General features: G+C 44.2%; 2 protein-coding genes and 1 pseudogene across 2 annotated transcripts; 2 read left to right on the forward strand and 1 right to left on the reverse strand.

The window, feature by feature from the left end:
• Positions 1-4,872: 4,872 nt before the first annotated feature.
• On the forward strand, positions 4,873-9,422 carry LOC124661332 (annotated as a pseudogene).
• Positions 9,423-10,097: 675 nt separating this feature from the next.
• Positions 10,098-14,971, reverse strand: LOC124661330 (cell division cycle 5-like protein). The gene is made up of 4 exons (XM_047199191.1): positions 14,692-14,971; positions 12,379-14,094; positions 11,708-11,989; positions 10,098-11,102 (listed from the first exon to the last, which is right to left on the reverse strand). The coding sequence occupies exons 1-4, from the start codon at positions 14,866-14,868 to the stop codon at positions 10,518-10,520; spliced, it is 2,760 nt and encodes a 919-aa protein (XP_047055147.1). The 5' UTR covers positions 14,869-14,971; the 3' UTR covers positions 10,098-10,517.
• Positions 14,972-17,573: 2,602 nt separating this feature from the next.
• LOC124666359 (putative ubiquitin-conjugating enzyme E2 38) lies at positions 17,574-22,344 on the forward strand. The gene is made up of 7 exons (XM_047203693.1): positions 17,574-17,758; positions 18,635-18,661; positions 19,626-19,864; positions 19,944-20,007; positions 20,632-20,771; positions 20,864-21,175; positions 21,826-22,344. Exons 1-7 carry the CDS (start codon positions 17,692-17,694, stop codon positions 22,090-22,092), a joined length of 1,116 nt encoding a protein of 371 aa, XP_047059649.1. The 5' UTR covers positions 17,574-17,691; the 3' UTR covers positions 22,093-22,344.
• Positions 22,345-22,529: the final 185 nt, after the last annotated feature.

Consider the following 22,529-nt stretch of genomic DNA (forward strand, 5'->3'; position numbering starts at 1 on the left):
ATCAACAACCGAACGTGTGACCGAGTACGGAGGTGCCGCCCGTTCGTGGCGCCGGAACCGATCGTGATCAAGATCTTCTACGCGCTTTTGCAAGCGGCAAGTGAACGTCTACCGCAGCAACAAGAGCCTCATCTTGTAGGTTTTGGAATCTCTTCAAGGGTGAGACTCGATACCCCCTCGTTGCTACCGTCTTCTAGATTGCATCTTGGCTTGGATTGCGTGTTCGCGGTAGGAAAATTTTTGTTTTCTATGCAACGTTATCCTACACCAAGTACCGAGAGCCACGATACGGAAAACCTTCCAGAGACGCCGCCGCCAATCCCATCTCGGGGATTCAGGGAGATCGCCTCCGGCACCCCCGCCGGAGAGGGGAATCATCTCCCGGAGGTCTCTTCATCGCCATGATCGCCTCCGGATCGATGTGTGAGTAGTCCACCCTCGGACTATGGGTCCATAGCAGTAGCTAGATGGTTGTCTTCTCCTTATTGTGCTATCATGTTAGATCTTGTGAGCTGCCTATCATGATCAAGATCATCTATTTGTAATGCTACATGTTGTGTTTGTTGGGATCCGATGAATATTGAATACTATGTCAAGTTGATTATTAATCTATCATATATGTTATTTATGTTCTTGCATGCTCTCCGTTGCTAGTAGAGGCTCTGACCAAATTGATACTTATGACTCCAAGAGGGAGTATTTATGCTCGATAGTGGGTTCATGCCTCCATTAAATCTGGGACAAGTGATGTAAAGTTCTAAGGTTGTGGATGTGCTCGTTGCCACTAGGGATAAAACATCGATGCTTTGTCTAAGGATATTTGTGTTGATTACATTACGCACCATACTTAATGCAATGTTCTCTTGTTTACAACTTAATACCGGAAGGGGTTCGGATGATAACCCGAAAGTGGACTTTTAGGCATAGATGCATGCCGGATAGCGGTCTATGTACTTTGTCGTAATGCCCCGATTAAATCTCATAGTACTCATCATGATATATGTATGTGCATTGTTATGCCTTCTTTATTTTTCAATTGCCCAACCGTAATTTGTTCACCCAACATCTCGTTTATCTTATGGGAGAGACACCACTAGTGATCCGTGGACCCCGGTCCTATTCTTTACATCTGAAATACAATCTACCGCAATACTTGTTCTTTACTCGTTCTTCGCAAACAATCATCATCTTCCACACAATACGTTTAATCCTTTGTTTACAAGCAAGCCGGTGAGATTGACAACCTCACCGTTACGTTGGGGCAAAGTTCTGTGATTGTGTTGTGCAGGTTCCACGTTGGCGCCGGAATCCCCGGTGTTGCGCCGCACTACACTCCGCCGCCATCAACCTTCAACGTGCTTCTTGGCTCCTACTGGTTCGATAAACCTTGGTTTCTTTCTGAGGGAAAACTTGCTACTGTACGCATCACACCTTCCTCTTGGGGTTCCCAACGGACGTGTGTCAACTACACGCATCATCTGGCCGGTGAGAACCGGGCTCCGATTCGGTCAGAGCCGACGATGGTGGCGTCCTCGGGCGTCATAACCTTGTTGAAGGCATCGTTGCTACAGATACGACCTCATCCTCTTTGTTCCGGGGGAAAACCCATATCTGGATACGGATTAGATGATGGCGGCACCTGTGGTGTCATTTTCCCTCTTGAGGGCATCGTTCTGAAACAAGTGATACCTGGAGGAAGTCATCTGGCGGAGTGGTGTTCCATCTACTGCGCTGACGTTGGCGGGTCTCGGCGGCATGGTGTAGCGGAGCCTCGGAGAAGGGCGCAACGTGATGGATGTGCGTAGGATGGTGGTGTCGTCTGGCGTCGTGGTTACAGCTGGGCATGGGCAGCCCGGCCCGGACGACCCGGCCCGACCCGGCCCGAAAATCCCGGACCGGGCCGGGTCGGGCTTGCACTTCGGGCCGGGTTCGGGCTTGTATTTTGAGCCCGAATGTCGGACCGGGCTCGGGCTTGCAGTTTTCGCACTTTAGGCAGGTTCGGGCCAGGCTTCTCGGGCCGGGCCGTGCTTTTTGTCTGTTCGGGCCGAGTTCGGGCTTAATTTATAGGCCCGACGGTCGGGTCGGGCCGGGCTCGGGCTTGGCATTTTACGTTCGGGCTTTTTCGGGCTTGGCCCGAAGCCCGGCCCGGCCCGAGTTTTCCCAGGTGTAGTCGTGGTGGCGTTGGTGGCAGACCTCGCAAGGTCATTGCATTGATCTCTCCTGAAGATAGGTATGCGGAAGACGGTGGCGGCGAGGACTTCTGGAGCGTGTATGATGGTACGCGCCGAGGTCTGTCGGACCGGTTGTGCCACCTGCTCGCCATTGGGTGACTTGTCGAGGTCTTCGGTTTTTTGATGATGCGCGTTGGTGTGATGTCAGGGTGTTGGCTCTGTTTAATGAACCCCCTCATCGGTGATGTAGGATTAGCGAGCTATCGTTAGTTTTGGTGGCTTCGGTTCGATCTTTGTAATTGTTCTGTAAGGTGTTGTGAATAATCTAATAAAAAAACCGTGTGCATCTCTTCGATGCAGAAGTTAGGGTGATATTTTTCCCATTTCGAAAAAAAGATAGATGTCCACTTACTTGGGAGGAGGAGGGAGTAGGCATAAAAAAGGAATTGCGGGGCGCTCTCCCCGATCCGGCCATTTACGCGAAATTTTGCTAGCAGCGCAGTCGGTAGGGCCGTTGGTGCCGGTTGCCATTGCCCTCTCTTGGTTTCCTGAAACGGAGAAGCAGGCAAATCAGAGAGGAAAATGGCCCTACATATCCTTGATTGGCAGTCAGTCACGGGCCGGGGCGTGACTTTCGCGGCCAGATTTGTTAACCTTTGCACGCGGTGCGATCAATCGGAAGAAGATACGAGCCTTTCCTCCCTCCCTGGCACGCGAGGTGTTGTGTTCACCTTAAGAGCATCTCCAACGGACGCAGTAAATATCGACGCGCTATACCTTCCTTTCGACGCGCTGTAAACCTTTGCCTGACGAATTTTGCCCCGCCAGACGAGCTAAAATGGAGCGCCTGGGCGGGCGGTAAATTTGGGCCTCCTGCGGACGCTCTAAAATACAGCGCGCGCCGCCACGCGAACGGGTAGTTTTTTGTATATCGTTTGAAACGGATCAAACAAATCAAATAAAATTACGGAAATTTAACCGAAATTACGAAATATATTAAAAGTTCGACAAATACCGATGTTTTATTTAAACTAAACTAAACTAAACTAAACTACTCGGAGTCCTCCCAGTCGAAGTCCGACGATCCGCTAGTCGGAGTCGTGTCGGAGACGGGAGTGCTCGTCCACTCGAAGGAGGAGGAGGAGCTCGGCAGGTTCCTCGACGGTCCGGCGCCTCTCTTCTTCTCCTCCGCCCTCTTCGCCCTGCGCGCCGCCCTCTCCGCCTTCCTCGCCGCCGACTCAGCGCGGCGCCTGTCGCGGTCGGCCTTCTTCTTCGCCGTCGCCTTCGCCTTGGCCTCCTTCTTCTGCGCGTAAAACGCCTCCGTGGCGGCGACGTCCTCCGGGAACGCGGGCGCCCACTCGAGGCGCAGGCGCTCGTCCTGCTCCGCCACGCGCAGGCGCTGCTCGAGCTCGCGGGCGCGGCGCCGCTGCTCGGTCGTGATGAGCGGCGATGGCGGCGCGAGCATCTCCGCTTGCTCGCGCGTCCAAACATCGTCGAAATTCATCTGCCGGCGGGGGCGGCCGAGGCGCCACGCGACGGCGTCGTAGGCTCGCACCGCCTGATGCGCGGTGTCGAAGGTTCCGAGCCAGATCCGCTCCTCGCCGGAGCGGATCTCGGTGTCGAAGCGGCCGCTCGGCCGCGCGCGGACGCCGCGGTAGCCGGAGGCGGAGCAGCGGCGCGGAGGCATGGCGCCGGAGACGGAGGCGGACCGTCGGCGCGGAGGCAGAGCGGTGGCGCGGAGGCAGAGCGGTGGGGGAGAGGCGGAGCGACACGCGGAAGTTTCAGACGCGGGAGGCAGTTGGCGCGTTCGCGCGTGTCGTCTTTATAGCGCGCGCGGCAGCGCACAAATTTTCCCGCGTGGGATGGCGCAAACGCGCGGGCGCGGCAATTTTTTTACCGCGCGCGCCCTTTTCCCACGTCTGCTGGAGCTTCGCGCAAGCGCTCGCACGCACCAAACTGGCGGGTATTTTGCCGCGCGCGCCTTTTACAGCCTCTGGTCTAAGTCCCTAACAATGTCGCCGTAGCCTAGTCCATTTCATCCGTGTGGTGTGATGTGACCCTCGCATTCCCCTCCGCAGACCTCGCCTACTAAACCCCTCCCTCCCTTCCTCCCTCCTTCCCCAGCACGAGCTCGACTCGACTTGACTTCAGCGGCACCAGGAAAGAACAGGCGAGGGTTCCGGTCTCCCCCCTCCTCCGCGTCCTGCTCTGCTCTCCTCTGCTCTCTTCTGCTCTCTTCTTCTTGATCGTGCTCATCTCTTTTCTTGTTTCTTGACTTGTGGAGGGCTTAATCTTGATGATGGTGTCATCCGAGATGCATGCTCCCAAATCTTCTTCTTCTTTTCTTTTTTGTGTACTCTGCCTGCAATCTATCGTTGGAGTTTTCTTGATGATCTTGATACTTCTTGACTTCTGGGGTTTTCTGGCCTGCAACCAAGATTTTCTTGGCTTCTGGGGTTTTCTTGCTTTGCTCTGTTTCTTTTCTTCTTTTTGCCTGTTCTTGGGTTCCCATCATGGCGTCACTCATGCGCTGATTGGAGTCCTGAGATTCTGTCCATGAACACGAGTTCTTGAATTGAAACGAAAGAAAAACAAATATTCTTTACTGTCATGAATGTGATAGAACCTTTCTACCTGTTGGTTCCAAATCCACACTGATGGCGTCTCATGCTTTTCAGGTGCTTTTTTTTCCTGCTAAAGGATGGTTCTGAAGAAGCTGCTTCAGCTGTTTGGAGTAGGCAAGAAGAACAAGAAGGATGACAAGAGGAAAGGTGATGCACCTTTCCCCAGTTAACATGATTTATTTACTCGTCACTGGTAGCAGTTTGGTACTGCTTCACATGATAAAATTGGGAGTTGTTTATTTACTGGATATATTTCTCTCTCAATGCTGATGGTGTGGTGATGTCACTCTTTCTTCCATCAACCGGGGTATAGGGATACTGCATATCTAGTTGAGCAGTCCTAGTGGACTCAAATCTTCAGATAATCTGGCGGCTGTATGGTCCAGATAATTGGATATTTAGATCTTTGCAGTAATATTTTTACTGAATCGTATGTACTCCGTATTAGCTTTTACAAAGCCAACAAGTACTCAGTTGAGATATGATGAGCTTAGAAGCATTTTCTTTTACAAGTTAAAACAAAGGGCTCACAATGGTTTGTGCAATTTATATCGTACCAAATACTCCAGTAAGGGACACACAACATCTACCACATCGTTGATATCTAGATAGAATTACAGAGCTACTATAGTTTGGTTGGATGAAGGAAGCCTAGGATTCTAGACTCTAGTACAGGCTAAGCACCACATGCGGTGGGTGGCTTGAGATTGAATTTCCACATTGCCATTTACTTTTGGTTGGCTAGTTCCTCCTAGCCATCCCATTCATTTTAGAGTTTGGTTGGATGTGAAATGGCATCATGAATCCATGTCTCCCTGTGATCAATTCATCAACAAACTTCGAAGTTTGTTACTCTACATCAATCCCATCCTTTATTAGAAAAAGATTTTTCTCCTCCTGTATTTTATATTTTTTTTCTTGTCCTGAACGTTCTTCTAAAGTTCTGATAGAAGTATCCTTTTATGCAGGGAAGTCCATTGACCCTCTTTCGCAAGGTAGCTCCATATATGCCTGACATAAAATCTTAAAATCTTCCGTATGAGCCTCCTGATTAGCTATTTTAAATTTAAACAGTATCAGCTGTGATCTGAAAATGGGCACTTTCAGTTATTTGGGTACTCAGTAAAGCACGCCCTGAAATGGATCTAGGACTTTGATAATCTTGACTAATAAATACTCTGTGTCTTACTGAATGCAAAGAATGACACCGGGTACAGCTACCTGGACAGCTGTACTTCCAATATCTAAGAGAATTGCAGCCACTTAAGAGTTCATGGGGTCTGGAGCATTGGTATACGGAAGCAGTTAGTTTGGTGCTGTATGTAAATGAGGGTTGAATTACTTGTCGTATTCACTGCATGTGGAAATAACAACTAATTTTAGTTTACAGTTACATGTAGTACTAGTTTTATAGATACTGAAGATTTTCTAAAAAAGGCATCCAACTTTCACAAAAGTTGACACGTAAACTAGCTTACATTCGTTAGGACTGAAAGCAGGGATACAAAAATACTAGTATTACTAGGTTGAAATTTCGTGCTCTCGTACTAATATTAATTTTAACAATACCTTAGTACTAACGAAAAAGAGACACAATACTTTGAGGCCAAAGCTATAAATAACAAAAGCACTGAAAATTGCAAACTGGAATATATAAGACCGGAAACAGGCTGGTTATGAACTACGTAGTACTAGTTATGCTCAGGTGAATTTCCAAAATGCAGTTTCTTTATCCATGGTATTCTTTTCGAGTAACAGTGCAGATCTCAATCCTACAGTGGCATTATCACAGTGAATCTGAACAAGATATGTGGTATATTCTGCATTAGATGTGATCCCATTCTGTATCCCTGTCCTAAACTCTGAGAGTACGTACAAATTTAGTGATAATGTCGTCATTGGTCCACAGTCCATTGGATTGCAGGTGCTGCTCCACACTCTACTCTTAATATCTTTGCAAACAACAGTCAATTGGATCCCTCTTCAAGTGCGGCTGGTACGACACTATCACTGCAAAAGCATGATCCTGAATGTTCAAGTAACATCTCCATGATAAAGGAAGCACATGGATCTGAGAATGACGATTACAATTCATTTAACCAATTTGATGTTGTTCAACATTACTCAGACCACCACTATGCAAAGACTTCACCGGGGAAGGTATGCTCTTGAACCCTGCTTCTTTTGACGCAACTGTGAACTAACTTCACACCTCCAATATGTGAGCAGGCCACGAAAGATTGGGCGAAAACAATACAAAATGAATGGAAGCTTCTGCAGAGATCTACCAGGTTGGTACATACCTTTATATATGATAAAACAAGTATATTTGTTTTGATCAGACTATCCGTGCATTGACTAGGAATAGCCTCTACATGTCCTTTATTATTGTCACCAAGCTGTTGTTTATGCTGATTATTTCTTATTAATTTCCCCGATAAATAGATTATATCAATTATGTGTTAACTAGAAGGTATATCACAATTCAAAACACTATCTAAATCTGATAAGCATATATTTATTGATTCTTCTAACTTGGTTGTGTTGGTGTGAGTTTTGACATGGCTGTTGGGTCCCAAATTTACTCATGGCGTTGTTCATGCTCCTTTCGAATGTGTTCAAACATTCCTTGACTCCATTTTTGTCTGTAAGAATGTCACCGGACTGTATGCCACCATCGTCCCTAAAATAGATCTGTAAAGACTTGCCCATAACTGTAGAATTATCTCATTGATTCTCAAAACTTAATTGGGTTGCTAAATTTTTTCTGACTGCGGAGTCCCAAAATTGGCACAATTCATGCTCAAATTATTTAAGTTTTTTCTTAATGCTATTTATATGTGCATGAACGTCGCTCAGAAACTTCAAAGGATGCACTGTTCTATGTCATTATTATATCCTGCATTTATTGGCCCTTTTTCATACAATATTGTCATGTGGATTGTTTCCTCTTGTCCACAAGATCTTGTCTTAGTGGATATGTCATTTTTCCAGAAAGTATAATCATTTCATATTCTGAAGAATGAGAAAGCTGGAAACTGTTTGCAATTCCTAACCTGGTGTGCCATATGGGTCCTAGTGTCACATTTTCATTTCATATTTGCAACCAGTCCTTCTTTTAGAGGATTTGCACCTTAAATCTGGGTTTGGTTTCAATTATGCAGAATCTATATATGTTCGAGTTTATGAGGATAGGATTGATCTACTTAGGGCTGCTATTAGTGGGCCTGCTGGAACTCCATATCATGATGGTCTGTTCTTCTTTGATGTTCACTTTCCTCCTGGATACCCTCTAGCACTCCACCCCTCTGCCCCCCCCCCCCCCCAGACACACATACAGTTACACACACTTATTTTCACCATTTCCTTCACACCCGTGTTCCAAGATGCAATCTGGTAACAGAAACCAATTAAATATGCACAGAAAGTTCATTACCGTTCAGGTGGACTTCGGATAAATCCAAATCTGTACGAGAGTGGAAAAGTTTGCCTTAGCCTTCTGAACACTTGGCTGGGTTCTGGATCTGAGAAATGGGGAAAATCAAATTCCACCATGCTGCAGGTGTTGGTTTCCATCCAGGGCCTTGTGTTGAATGATAAACCCTACTTCAATGAGCCAGCTATCTTCAGCTCCAAAGAGAAGCATTCCCTGGCATATAATACCACTGCATTTCTACTATCCTGCAAGACAATGTTGTATTCACTTCAGAACCCCCCAAAGGTAATCACAGAACCCTCATTTCCTGCCAAGGTATTATTAGTGCTGTGTTGGTTAGCCTAACAGTCTTCATGCTGTAAAAGAAGAATTTCAGTACTGTCATGGCTGTGACACTTCTGATACTCTTTCAGAATATGATCTGCATAGATCCAAAATCATCTAAATTCAGTGTTATTTTAAATCAGCTCCTACCATATTTAAGCAAATCGAATTTTCTATGTTTATTTCTTTCAGAGAACTTTGAAATCACATTACTCTCAGTTTTGATTAATTGATGAATATTTCCCATTGTATCAGTTGTACTTGTCATCTCCATAAACTCATATTAGCAGCGCCAGTTCACAAGACCCATAGGGGAGATGTTTCTTGGGAGTTGTGACATTAATTTACCAAGTTCAAGTTTTACACATTTTAAGAAATAACATATCCATTGTATTTCTATAAAATGTAGAAGAAATGGAGTAAGAAAATGAGTTTTCGAGATATCATCACCATCATGTACAATCTTTTAAAGGCAATGACACCCCATTATGAGTAGAAATTGGTTTATCTAACATAGTAAAAATGCATCCTTCAGATATATACCTATGGTGCACTGTTTCTTGAAGTCACTGAACTCATTCTTATAGGCTTCGCGTTTTTCTGCAGAATTTTGAGACCATTATTGTGCGCCATTTCCATGAGCGGGAGCAGGCCATCCTGGAGGCATGCGGTGCATATGCATCTGGCATGATCGTTGGATCATCGGTCAAAGATGGCCGTACATACGTCCGCAACAAGTGCTTTGGGCGTTTCAAGAAGTCCCTGGATGCACAAACTGAACTTCTTAAGAAGGAGCTAGCCGCGAACAGGTTTTGTGCGCTAGAACTGAAGAGAGATTCTACAGATGAGATTGTGTCTACTAGCTAGGATTCTCTTGTGTCAGAAGATATCTGGGGATTGCAAAGTTCACGTAATTAAATTAGAAGCAAATGTTTTGGCAAATCAAACAGGTTATTAATACTCTTAAGAGCTGGTTGTAGTTTAGCACTAGCCATTTTTTATCTATGTGATGAACAAGATTCGCATCCTTTCTTTGTGGTTTTATCATGTTACCTTGGTACCTGCACGAACATGGCAATAGAACCTGTGCCACTTTGATGAGCAACGAAACTTGGCTTTATATTTTGAGCAACCCAAGACAGTTTGTAATGTGTTTAAGTTTGATCAAATCAGCACAAATTGCAAAACAATAAGCTATTTAGGTTCAGCTATGAGCACGAAGTATTCCTACATCATTTGCCTTTTTATTTTACTTTTATTTTTCATATTTTTACATTTTCTTGCTTCTGTCATAGCTCTGCGAAATTTAAATTTAAAAATCTAGCTTCAATGAAGAACTGAGAAAAAAAAGTAGGACAAGTCATGTGAGGCATGACTACCATGCTTATATAGTATGAATTTGGTGTGATTCATGGTCAAGACTTGAGAGAAGGTTTTCTAGACCTAGGATCAACTAAATAATATGTGGATGAATACATTCCAGATTTGTTTTAAAAATCATGTTAACACAAGTTTCATGGTTGTAAAATGGTAAAAAAAAACTAAGAAAATTATCAGCCTTGCAGACAAATGTGTTTCTTACAATGTCTGAAGAACTTAATGGTACATACATAAATATCCAAAGCCTATCCTGGGCAGAGAGTCAGTACACCTGTCTAGTTCGAACAATGCTTATGACCAGTCTTCTTTACGGAGAGTTGTGGGCATACTATGCATCATATAATCTACACATTTATAGCACATGGTGAGACTCTGGCAATCACAAGGAAAAACAGATCCTACTGCCTCAACCGGAAGAAAACCTATTACAGGTTCCAGTTGACAACCACAGCAGGGTGTTTGCCATTAGTGGGTTGGTACCCACAAAGGGGGGGAAACAGAAAGAGAAACTGCACGAATCTGATATTCAGTGCACAAAACTAAGGCTGCGCTGATATTCGGTAGTATGTAATTCACCCCAATTTAGGTGAATCCTGCAGGTTCTTCATCAGTAACCATAGTTATCTGTCCTGATTCCTCTTCAACACTTGGACTTTTTTTCTTATTTTCTTCCTCAGCAGCATGATTTTGAGCTGCGGCTTCCTCCTCTTTAGCATGTTTATCTGCCTCTACTGCCTCCTCTTCAGCACGTTTTTCCACCTCTACTGCCTCCTCTTTAGCACGTTTTTCTGCCTCTACTGCCTCCTCTTTAGCACATTTTTCTGCCTCTACTGACTCCTCTTCAGCACGTTTTTCTGCCTCTACTGCCTCCTCTTTAGCACGTCTTTCTGCCTCCATTGCCGCCTCCTTCAGCTTAAGTTGCTTCTTGTACTCCGCCAATTGTTCCTGGATCCTCTGGTAACCAGACAACAGATCACCATAGCGGCTTTGGAGAGTACGTTCTAATGCTTTCTGTTTATTCACTTCTTCAGCCAAATTTCTCACACGATAGGCACCAGCCATCTGTTCTTGTTTTTGTAACTCTTGGAAGCATTCAAGTTCCGTTGCTGCAGTGTTCATCTGCTTGAACGTGTCTTGGATCTGTGATCCCAATTTTGCAGACCGTGCCTGACGAATCAAAAAGCAAGTAAACCAAACTATCAGGATTGCAAATCAACATGGAAAAGCTAGAAACAATATGTGGTCAGTATCGTACAATTTTGTTTCGGTAGAACTAATCCAGAATATCAAGTTAAAAAAAACAAAGGCAGGAGTAAAGAGTTGTATTAGTCTGCAAATTGTGCAAGTTTGATTTGTGACAGCTCTAATAATATTTTATAGTCTGGAGTGGCTTCCATATAGTGCATTTTAAATTGGCAGCTAACATAACAGCCTAAGGGAGGCAGATGAAAGAGAAGTGTACCTAAACCAACTACAGAGAAGCATTTTAAATGGTTTGAGTCGTTGTATAGTCGCTGAATAATCGCTGTATAGTCGCCGAGTTGTTTTCCAAAAATCACGGCGACTCGCGACTATACAGCGACTTATGGCGACTATACAGCTTTTTTGGTCAGATACATGAGTCGCAGCCTCAGGCGACTCACTTTTGAGTCGCGACTCAAAAAACATGAGAATTTAGCGTAGCCAGGGTAGGCAATATAGCATGTTGCCTGAAGAAAAGTAATAATTAATAGAGATACTACAAAGAAAATAACGCATCATCCCCAGCTAACCTGGTATCCTTGTGTCAGCAGTTTGATCTTCTGTTCAAGACGAGAAGCTTTCTTTGCTTCATCATCCATTCTCTTCTTCACAATTTCAAACTCGTGTTGCAAAGCAGAAATTTTATCAGCATTTCCAGCAACACTGGCAAGACCATAGCTGTTATTCATCGGGAAAAACATAAGGTCCTCTTGGCATGCATCATGTGACTTCACGAAATCCACAAAAGATTCATTCTCATGTCCCATGGCCACACGAAGATACTGAATCTCCTCATCAACCATAGAACTTGCCTGACAACAAAGAAATGAAGCGATTTGAAAAAGCGGTATACATGACATACACAAATAACAGTACTAAGAAGCTAAAACATGTAACTAAGATGATCTTGTTAATGCAGTGCTATATATAGCTCCCACTATATAAATTTACTTGTCCCTCCAGGGTATCATTCAATGCAAACAGATTAGTTATAGCCAGGTCCGAAAAGGAATGGTTTAGACCTGCTGTATTATTTTACTGTGTTACTCACTGAGGTATGTATAATGATGAGCCGACATGATTTCAAGTTATTATTGATGTACCTAATACTATAAGAAAAATGGATGAATGTTATCACTAAATTGGATATGCAGTTCAACATTTATATAACAATAATAAAAGGACGGGGAAAGTGGTGTACCTCTTTCAGTTCATGCTCATCGAAACCTTCAATTTCAGGAATGAAAGCTGCCCCATTCGTCTGACGTTTGTTCCCTTTCCTTTTCTCTCTTTGAGTTTGTTCGTCAAGAGGATATTTAGCATTATCATGCTCAAGGAGACTGAGGAGCTCCTCATTTATTAGCTCATCAGCTTGTTCAATTGATGTAGGAGGCACAAAGGTACTTCTGCTTTCTCCACCTTTAACCAGAGACTGCCGGAGAATCTCCACTGAAGCAGCAGGTGGCCTAGGCAAACTCCGCTGCAACACTTTTGATCTCTTTCTGAGCAATGCCTCCTGCCTTGCTTGTTCCTCAGCCCTCTCTCGTGCTAACCTGTCTGACATATCCTCTTCAATTTTCTCTTCAGATTCTTCCTTCTCCTCTGTGATGGGTGGCATAACTAGCTGGTACTCATTCTTAGGCTGTGGAATGGAAGCAAAACCAGATCGCAGACCTCTTCTCAACTCAGCTTGCCTACGAAGTTCGAGCTGAGCACTGTCCTGCATTTCCACCTCTTCATTTATGTGGAGCTCATCACGGAAGGGGGTACCTTTTGGAGTTAAACCAAAGGAATTTCCATCTCTGGAGGGTGTCATACCAATCCTTGGGGTAACACCAGGGCCAGGGCTAGCCAGAGGCGTTGCCATGGGATTTGGAGTCTGTATCTCTTTCTTACGTGGTGTAACGCCAGAGAAGTCTGATGGATGAAGCTCTGGGTTATCGCCTCCTAAAAGAGGTGTTTGTGATTCCCTTAGACGTGCAAGATTCTCTGCCTCCATCATAATAGCGTCACCTTTCCCACCTGGAGTTCGTTGGGGAGTTCGCAATGGTGTCATACCAAGCCTTGGAGTCTGGGAGTAACTTGCAAGCAATGTCCTAGTAGCAGTACTTCCTTCACCAAGCTCCTCGGCCAAAGCAGGATCACCGGCATTACCCATCTTTGCAATCTCCTCCAATTCATGATCAGAAATTTGGGGTGGTGGAAGCATTAGTTTGGACCTTCTTGTGACTGCTTCTGGGTCGTTGAGTTTATTTGCTTGCATTATTGCGGCAGGGGCATCCTGCCTCTGCAGAATTTTGTTCCTGCCAATGTCTTGCTTTCTTAACTGAGCCTCAACATCCACTCTTCTCTTCCCTTCGAGCTCCTCAATAGTAGTTGGAAACTGTATGTGCTCAAGTGGCCTGTCTTCACCCACCGTATCATAAAAGCCTGGAGGGGGTCTCTTTTCAAAAGGGATCTCAGCATTATAGTCAATTCCCTTTCTCTTCCTCTTTTTGTGCCGGTTGTCAATACCAGCTGCCTTCAGTTCCCTCCTTTTTTGCAGCGATGCAAGCCTCCTCGCCTCTTCAAGTTGTTTTTCTCTTGCCTTCCGTTTTGCCTTCTTACCCCTGGTGTTAGCTAAGCGAGCCCTTGCCTCGGAAAGCATTTCCTTTTCATCTTCGTCCATGTCAACAGCATCTGGGCGTGCAGGTTTTGACTCGGGATTTGGATCGATCTCCCCAGGTCGCAACTTTCTTGGGTCGTCATTAGGCTCATAATTCTCATCCTTAGCACAGGCAGCATCAAGCAGTTTTTCATAACGCTCAAGACACTGAGATGGCGTCCGACCTACAATAGGCGCAATAGTCCTCCATTGAGTAGGCATGAGCTTAGCAAGGTGGAGTAGCTTCTCATCTTCCTCCCTTGTCCACTCAGTCTGGAGTCAACAGACACGAGTTAGTTAAGTGAAAGAAAAGACAAAACGATTATTATATTAGATCAAAGACAGCTGAAACCATAATAGGGCTGATAATCAATTACGAGTAAAAGAAGCATGAAGCATCATTATCGCATGAGAAGATTGGCGGTTATTTTTGAAAGATTCAATCCAACTTGAATGAAACAATGTAAACCATACACAAACTGAAATCCGGTTCAGTTAACTTCTACATGGTTTTTAGTAAATGTTGAAGCTTCAAGAATCAGATGACAATGCTAATACAGAATTAAAAATCCTATTTAGAGTTGTCAAGTGGGGTATACTAACATCTTTACCATAGCTCGTTCATATTTTAATGATATGTTATGTCAGAAAACATGTTAACAGCTTAACATCGTGCAAAGACAGATATTCGATGACAGAATAGCTATTTCGCAGGGCTATATATGCAATTGCAGTTTCAGGACACCACATTGCAACTAGGGCTCCTTTCAAAATCACTCCACATCACAATTGCGCGCGGGATCCTCTGATTTCTAGTAACCAGCGCGGGAGGAACAGGAGGTCAGGGGGGAGCGGGGGCAGCCGCATTACCTTCTTGATGGAGGGGTCGAGCCACTCGTACCAGCGGGCCTTGCACTGCTTGGCGGACTTGCGGACGAGCAGCGAGGAGATGCGCGCCCACTGGTTCTTGCCGTACTTCATCACGGCCGCCTTGAGGATCTCGTCCTCCGTGTTCTTCCACACGCCGCCCTTGATCATGATCCTCATCTTGGCTGGCTCCTCCCTTGCGGCCTAGCTCGGCCTACCGGATATGCTCTCCTCCGCAGAGGGTTTCGCTTCCGCCGCGCCCCCGGCCGGGCGGCTCCGGCGAGACGGCGATACCGGGCGGTTTGAGGGGGAGGAGGGGGTTTAGGGTTGGGTGGGTCGGGTCGGGGCTGGGTAGCGAGACCGTGTGGTTGGGGTGGTTCGGCGAGGAAGCATAAAATCCTATTTACCGCCTAACGCAGGCGGTATCGCGCACCGCCTCCGCGTTCTGGGCCTGGCCCTTTTTATTCTCCGATAGTGCTTCTGTTTGGCTTCTTTTTCCGATTTTCTATGTACCTGGTTTTGTTCATGCTCACTGGTTTTTCTCCGGTTTCCTGGCTTGTAAGTACGGTATTTTCTTTTTTCCTGTTTTTCATGTTCTGGTTTTTTCATCACAAAGGGGGAAGAAATAAAGAACCTGCTGGCTTGCGACGGTATGTCTTGAACCGTGTTCAAGACGATGAAGTGGAGGAGAATGAAGATGTTGGCGCCGATGGGCTAGACGGGGAGAACGAGGGGTTCTTGGATGGACCTCCAAAGGGAAGATCCTCTAACTATGATGTGTATGAAAACAATTTGATTTGCACCGCTTGGAAAAGGATCGGGCTTGATGCGGCCGTCGGCACCGAACAAACCGGGGAATGCATGTTGGAATCGGATGATCGGTTACTCCAACGGAAACACAACAGGCCACCACCGATCAATAGACTCTATTTCGTTGATGGAAGACTATTAACACCAAGTGCCAAAAGTGGTCGACGTGTTTAGCTCATGTCAACCGGTTCAACCCGAGCGGTACAAATGATGATGATCGGGTAATTTCCATTCTTACTTGCTCTACATGATCAAGATACTCGCTCTCTGATATGTGTACTAAGTTGTTTCCTCTATGTGGCTATGTAGAGAAACATTGCTCTAGACTTATTCAAAGGAAAATGGAAGGAAAGGAAGAAAAGCAAGATAGGGAAAGTGGGGAAGGCATTGGCCCTACACTATTGTTTGTAGGAGCTAGAAAATCATGATAAGTGGAAGAGTAGTGACTTCTATGATGTGCCAAGAAAGAATACCAAGAGTTCCGTTGGTGATGCAACAATCCGTGGAGCTTATGAAGTGGTTGTGCAACTTGTCATATCAGAGTGGAGGAAAAGCTAGCCATAAGGAATAAGTTTTTGTCCTTTGTGGAATTGATCAAGAGAAGAAGGTGGGCCTTGGTGGCGTCGAAAAATCCTTTTTGGGATCTCACACCTCTCCAACGCGACGTACCTTAGTTCGTGTAAGGGGTGCAGATACGGATCCGAAGCGAAAATTATGCTTATCATTTATCGTGGAAATACGAACACAATTCACAGAATTGATCGAAAATTATATAATTCTCACACATTTTTGTTGACAATATAATCCTCGCACATAGATGTGCCGTATGTTTATTTATTTATTTTTGTTTCCATGATGTTGACCGGTGCCTAAACTGTAGCGGGCCGTGTGCGCCTCCTTATTGCTTGTTTATTTTGCCAAACCCATATATATCGAAAATGGGATAGTGGGCAGCTTGGCACTTGCCAATTCGTCATTGACACGATTCTCATACTAGTAGTAACCAGCCTTTTTACTAGCAGATCGAGCACTAGCTTAGGTAGGGGTAGCAACGTAGGATACGCTCGATTATAGCCATTGTTGTAAAAGGGCCTCCCGTTGTTCCCCAAAACGAGCAGAGGAATCGCCCGACGGAAACCCACCAAATCTGTCAGTAACACGCTTTACCCAATCAGTCCCCGCCTCGATTAATGGTGCCCTGCCATTCCGGCGTTCCAAAGGCGAAGCTTTTCCTCCCTGGCACGCAAGGTGTGGCTACGTACGAGACTGCGTAGTCCATCAGTTCAGTCCACCCCATTCCCACCCGTGTGGTGTGACCCCCGGATTCCCCTCGCTCCGCCACCCCGAGCGCGCTCTCGCCTACGCGCACGCAGCAACCAATCCCACCGACCGTCTCCTCCTCCTACCACTACTTCTTGCCTGCTACTACCTAAACCCACCCCTTCCGGCGCCAGGAGGGACCAGGTGCTCGTCCGAGAAGATCGATCAAGCGAAGGTCACCGCCGGTCTGCTCCTCCTCCTCTTCGCCTGCTCTGCTCTGCTCTCTTCTCCTTGTTCTTGATCGTGCTGTTTATCTTCTTGATTGAGTTGGCGGCTTTAATCTCGGTAGTCTGTCCGCGGAGATCGTTTTGGGGTTTCTTTCGTCGTCTGTCCGCAATCTTCCCTTTTTTGTTTCGTCCTAGTGGGATAATGATAATGATGATGCGTCGAAAGTTTTAATTCTCTCTCTCCCCCCTGATGTGTTCTTGGCTGCCTTCTTTCTCTGTTTCTTTTTGTCCCTTCTTGACTTCTTGGCCTTGGAGGGTGACTGGTGTCCCGGGTCCATTGGTCCGACCATGCCGTCACTCACGCACTGATTGGAGCGCTGGGGGTTTTGTCCATTATTACTAACAAGTGGGGCCGATGAACATGAATTCTTTATAAGCCAGAAAAACAAGAAAACGAACCAAGTGGGGGAAATCAGGTTCCTTCCGGCCCGAGGAATTTCCAAGATTTACTATGAACCTTTCTTTTCTTTTCTTTTTTCCAAATCATTATTCTTGAGAGGAAATCGACTACCATGGATGCCTTTGCTTTATGCCTGTTGCGGATCATTCTCCCTGTTCTTTAGGGATTCTAGCTGTCGGTTCCAAATCCAATGGCGTTCCATGTCTTTCAGGTGCTTTCGTTTTCTGGGGTGGAATAAATTAAAGGATGGTCCTCAAGAAGCTGCTTCAGCTGTTTGGAGTTGGCAAGAAGAAGAAGGATTCCAAGAAGAAAGGTGATGTACCTTGCTCTAGTTCACAGGATCTGTTTGTCAGCGCTAGTGCTTCACTTAATCAAATTGCCTTTTTTCTCACTCTGCAACATAATAACATAGTTTTGTTCAATGGCGATCTCGTCAGCTGGCCAGCTAGCAACTGCCGCTAATACTCTTGTATTCCATCAACTCAGCTCAATATGAATATGTTTTCTTTTACCAGTATGCTGTAGTGGAGTTAGTGGCAGTTAGTTGAAATAGTTGGATAATTTGGCTGCTCTGTGGTCCGTAGGGTTTTGTCAGGATGTTTACATCTTTGCACTTATCCGCCTTGCCTGTCCGAGAGCTACTTTTTTGTTTTTAAGTGACTCTGTTGGAACTACTGGCCGCATCGATTAACTTTTAGGTACCCAACAAGTACTAAGTTAAAGATATGCAGAGATATAAAGCTTAAAAATTATCTCGTATGACTTGGAATTAAAGGTGCACAAAATATGCACAATTCATATCTTGCCAGATGATTAGACCCTTTGAGGCACACAAGTATGCAACATATACTCCTGGGAGTACCACATTGTGGTGTGGAACTTACATACTTACAGGGAATGTAACGATGATACACTTACAGGGAATGTAACAATGATATCTTGATGTAATCAGAGTGCTACTAGGTTTCGGTTGGATATAGACTGGGGTTATCAATCCATGTCCGTATTGTGATTAGCAATGTTCAATGTTTGTTATACTAAACAAGAGGTGATATATAGTTTATTGGAATCTTTTATGTCCTCCTGTACAAGGCTTACGCAGTGTTCCTTCCCTTTCGTTTCAAATAGGATATTGATTATTTATTTGTTATTTGGAATGTTCTTCTGATAAATGGATCTTTCTGTGCAGGCAAGTCCATTGACCCTCTTTGGCAAGGTAGCTTTTGTCCCCAGTGTTAAATTTTAAAAAGTTATATGTGCTTCCTTATTAGTTATTTTAAGCTGAAGCAGTATCAGATATTATCTGAAAATGTCTATAACACTCTCAATCGTTCGCAGTACTACAATAAGCCCTGAAGTGGATCTAGGAGTTGCGACTCTTGACTAAAAAAAAATACTCTGTCTTTCCTACTACCTGCAAAATAGCATGTGCGATGCAGGCACTTAGGTAGTTGTATTTCCATTGTCTGAGAAACCTTTCAGCCACTTAGGCTCATAGGGTCTGGACTCTGGAGCACAGACTTAAGGAAGCAGTTTGTTTAGTGTTCTGTGTAAATAGAGCTCAGTTCCAGGCAAATTTTGTATTCACTTCTTGAGGGAATTGTGGAAATTTTCTAGTTTAATGTTATATGCATTACTAGTTTTATTTCACCCTGTAGGATTACTTTAAAGCAGTCTCCAACATGCAAAAAAATTGACATGACAATTGGCTGGCGTTCATTAGGAGTGAGAGGAGAGATAGGAACATGCCGGCTACTGGTCTTACTGGTTGAACTGGTAGATTTTATACCAGCCACAAATATGTACCTCACACTAATTTTAAAGTGCTGCCTTGATTTTGTGCTCGCACCAAAGAAGCAACATACTTTGAGGAGAAAGCTGTAAAAATTAAATTGGAAATATCAAACTAGAATATATAAGTAACCTGGCTGGTTATCAGCTATTGGTCATCCTCTTGTTAATTCCTCGAATGTGTTTGTTTTATTCTTCACATTCCTTGTGTGGGTCTAATAGCGCGGATATGTAACTTCCATACACATTTTAAGCAATGATCCTGTACTACATGTGTGATCTAGGCTACACAAGTTGGGATATCATCATGTATCACTGTCATAAACTCTAGTCTACATACTTATCTGGTGTTAACATTGATTGCTAGTAAACAGTCTGCTGAATTTCAGGTGTTGTTCCACAGTCCACTGTAAATGTCCTCGCAAGTAAAAGTATTTTGGATCCCTGCTCAAGTGGGGCTGGTACCGTGCTATCACTGCAAAAACATGAGCCTGAATGTTCAAGTATTATCTCAAATATGATAAACACAATACATGGTTCTGAAAATGATGATTACAAGTTATTTAGCCAATTTGATGTTGTTCAAGATTTCTCAGACCACCACTATGCAAAGACTTCTCCAGGGAAGGTATGTATGTCCTTCATTCTACTCTATTTCTGTTCGATTTAACTGTAGATTAATTTGCCACCTCCAAATATGTGAACAGGCCAACAAAGATTGGACGAAAGCAATCCAAAATGAATGGAAGCTTCTACAGAGAGATCTACCAGGTCGCTACATATTATATATGACAAAACAGTATATTATTTTCATCGACTATATGTACATTGACGATGAATAGAATTTAAATGACCATTAGTACTGTCTCCAAACTGTTTTCTATGCTCTGTATCTTACTAGTCCGCCCTCGTAAATAAAGCATATGTGACCTGTCAACTTCAAGATAGTATCAAACAGACAAACACCCTGTGCATCTTTGATTAGGATAAGTTTATTGATTCTTCTAAATTGATTTCGTGGCTGGGAGTTTTTACATGGCTGTGGAATCCAAACTAATGCATTATTCTAATATTCTTGCTCTATGTGTTAGATTATGCCATTTTTGTATTAATTAATTCCGTACAGTCATCGTTCTCTGCATTGGTTGAATCTATTTCATTTTATCACATAGGATAGATCATGTTTCCAGAAAGTAATAATTCTATATTTGGAAAATAATGAGAAAACTGGAAAATAATTTGCGATACGATATCATGTTTTTGGAAATGTGAAAAATATGCCAGATTGTTGAATTAATATCTGCTACCTCAGTCTTTCTTTTAGAGGATTTACCCCTGGGTCAGTTGATTTATTTATTATTAATCTTGGATCTGAGTTCGGTTTCGGTTATGCAGGATCTATATATGTTAGAGTTTATGAGGATAGGACTGATCTTCTTAGAGCTGCTATTGCTGGGCCTTCTGGAACTCCATATCATGATGGTCTATTCTTCTTTGATGTTCGTTTTCCTCCTGATTACCCGCGATGTCCACCAGTATGTTTCCACTTCACACCCACCTCCCCTTATGTATCATCGTTATCACCATGAATGCAATCTCTTAACGAAAACCTAACCTATATGCACAGAAAGTGCATTACCATTCTGGTGGGCTTCGTCTAAATCCGAACCTGTATGAGAGTGGAAAAGTTTGCCTTAGCCTGCTCAACACTTGGTGGGGTACTGGTTGTGAGAAGTGGGGCAAGTCGAAATCCACCATGCTGCAAGTGTTGATCTCCATCCAGGGCCTTGTGTTGAATGATAAACCATATTTTAATGAGCCAGGCAATAAAAGCACGGCTAATACGCCTCCTGGTGAAAAGCATTCTGTGGCATACAATCAAACTGCATTTGTACTATCCTGCAAGACAATGTTGTATTCACTTCGGAAGCCTCCAAAGGTAAGTATAGAACTCTCATTTCTTGCGAACTTAAAAATGATACCTTGGTTTCTCTTCATGCCTTAAGACTCTCAATTTTCATGGTTATATTTTTTATTCTCGTTCTGAAAATAAATTGCATAGATTCAAAAGCATCTGAATTCAATACTGTGTTAAAATAAGCTTCTACCATACTTAACTAAATCAAGTCATCTGCGTTTTCATTTTACAGGGATCATGGAAGGATGTCAATTTTACAAACAAATTTAATATTAGTGTGATGTGCTAGCACAATTATGTTTCTGTTGTTTTGATTATACCGTTCATCTCCTTAGCGGCTTAGCTCCTCTAACGTACAGTCCTCACATAGAGGAGAGTTCTTCTGAGTCGTGACATGATGAAATTACCAATTTCAAGTCTTCCACATTTTCACAAGAGTTTGAAGATATGAGAACTTTCATTTTATTTTTATGGACTGTTGAACAAATAGAACAAGTGAAAAGAGTTTCTGAAATATCACCACCAGTGTTCAAAGACAACTAGAGCCCCCCGACCCTGAGTGAAACTGTTGTGGTAGCACATAGCAAAAATGCATCCTTGAGATTTGCACACCTTTTGCAATGTTCTTCATGCCGCTGAATTCATTCTTACAAGCCTTTCTTCTGCTGCAGCATTTTGAGAACCTTGTCGTGCGCCATTTCCACGAGCGGGAGCGTGCCATCCTGGACGCATGTGGTGCATACTCGTCTGGTATGGTTGTCGGATCGTTGGCCACTGATGGCGCAAAGTACGCATGCGACAAGTGGTTTGTGAGTTTCAAGAAGTCTCTGGATGCACACACTGAACTTCTCGCAAAGGAGCTGGCCGCGAACAGAACTCGAGCGCTGGAACTGGACAGAGACGCGCCAGCTGCAGATGAGATTGTGTCTACCAGCTAGGCTTCTTCTGCCAGAGCCATGACCGTTGCAAAATTCACCCGCTTGAGTCGGAAGCAAAATTGTCTAGATCAGTGATTAACTGATTACGACTCACACACGTTATGGATACGCCGTAGGGGTGGTGTTATAACTGTAGAAGAATTGGGTGTAGTTCGGTGGTGTTATAGCTGTAAAAGAATCTGTTGTAGTTTAGCACTTGTCATGCGTTAGCCATTTGTGGTGATCATGAAATTTGGCCCCATTCCCTGTCTACCCACTTTGTGGTCTTATGCGTATGACTTAACATGCTCGGTTGCGTGCCAGTTTGGTATAATCTGTTTAGAGATGCAAGCGGTACCCCGCCAAAATCCCAATTATAATTCTTTAAAAAAACAAGATTACAGTTCATTTTATGATTTCTAGTTCAAAGTTGGACCCCAAATTTGAACTAGAAATGG

This window comes from Lolium rigidum, chromosome 6, assembly GCF_022539505.1.
Source record: "Lolium rigidum isolate FL_2022 chromosome 6, APGP_CSIRO_Lrig_0.1, whole genome shotgun sequence".
Classification (NCBI taxonomy): Eukaryota; Viridiplantae; Streptophyta; class Magnoliopsida; order Poales; family Poaceae; genus Lolium; species Lolium rigidum.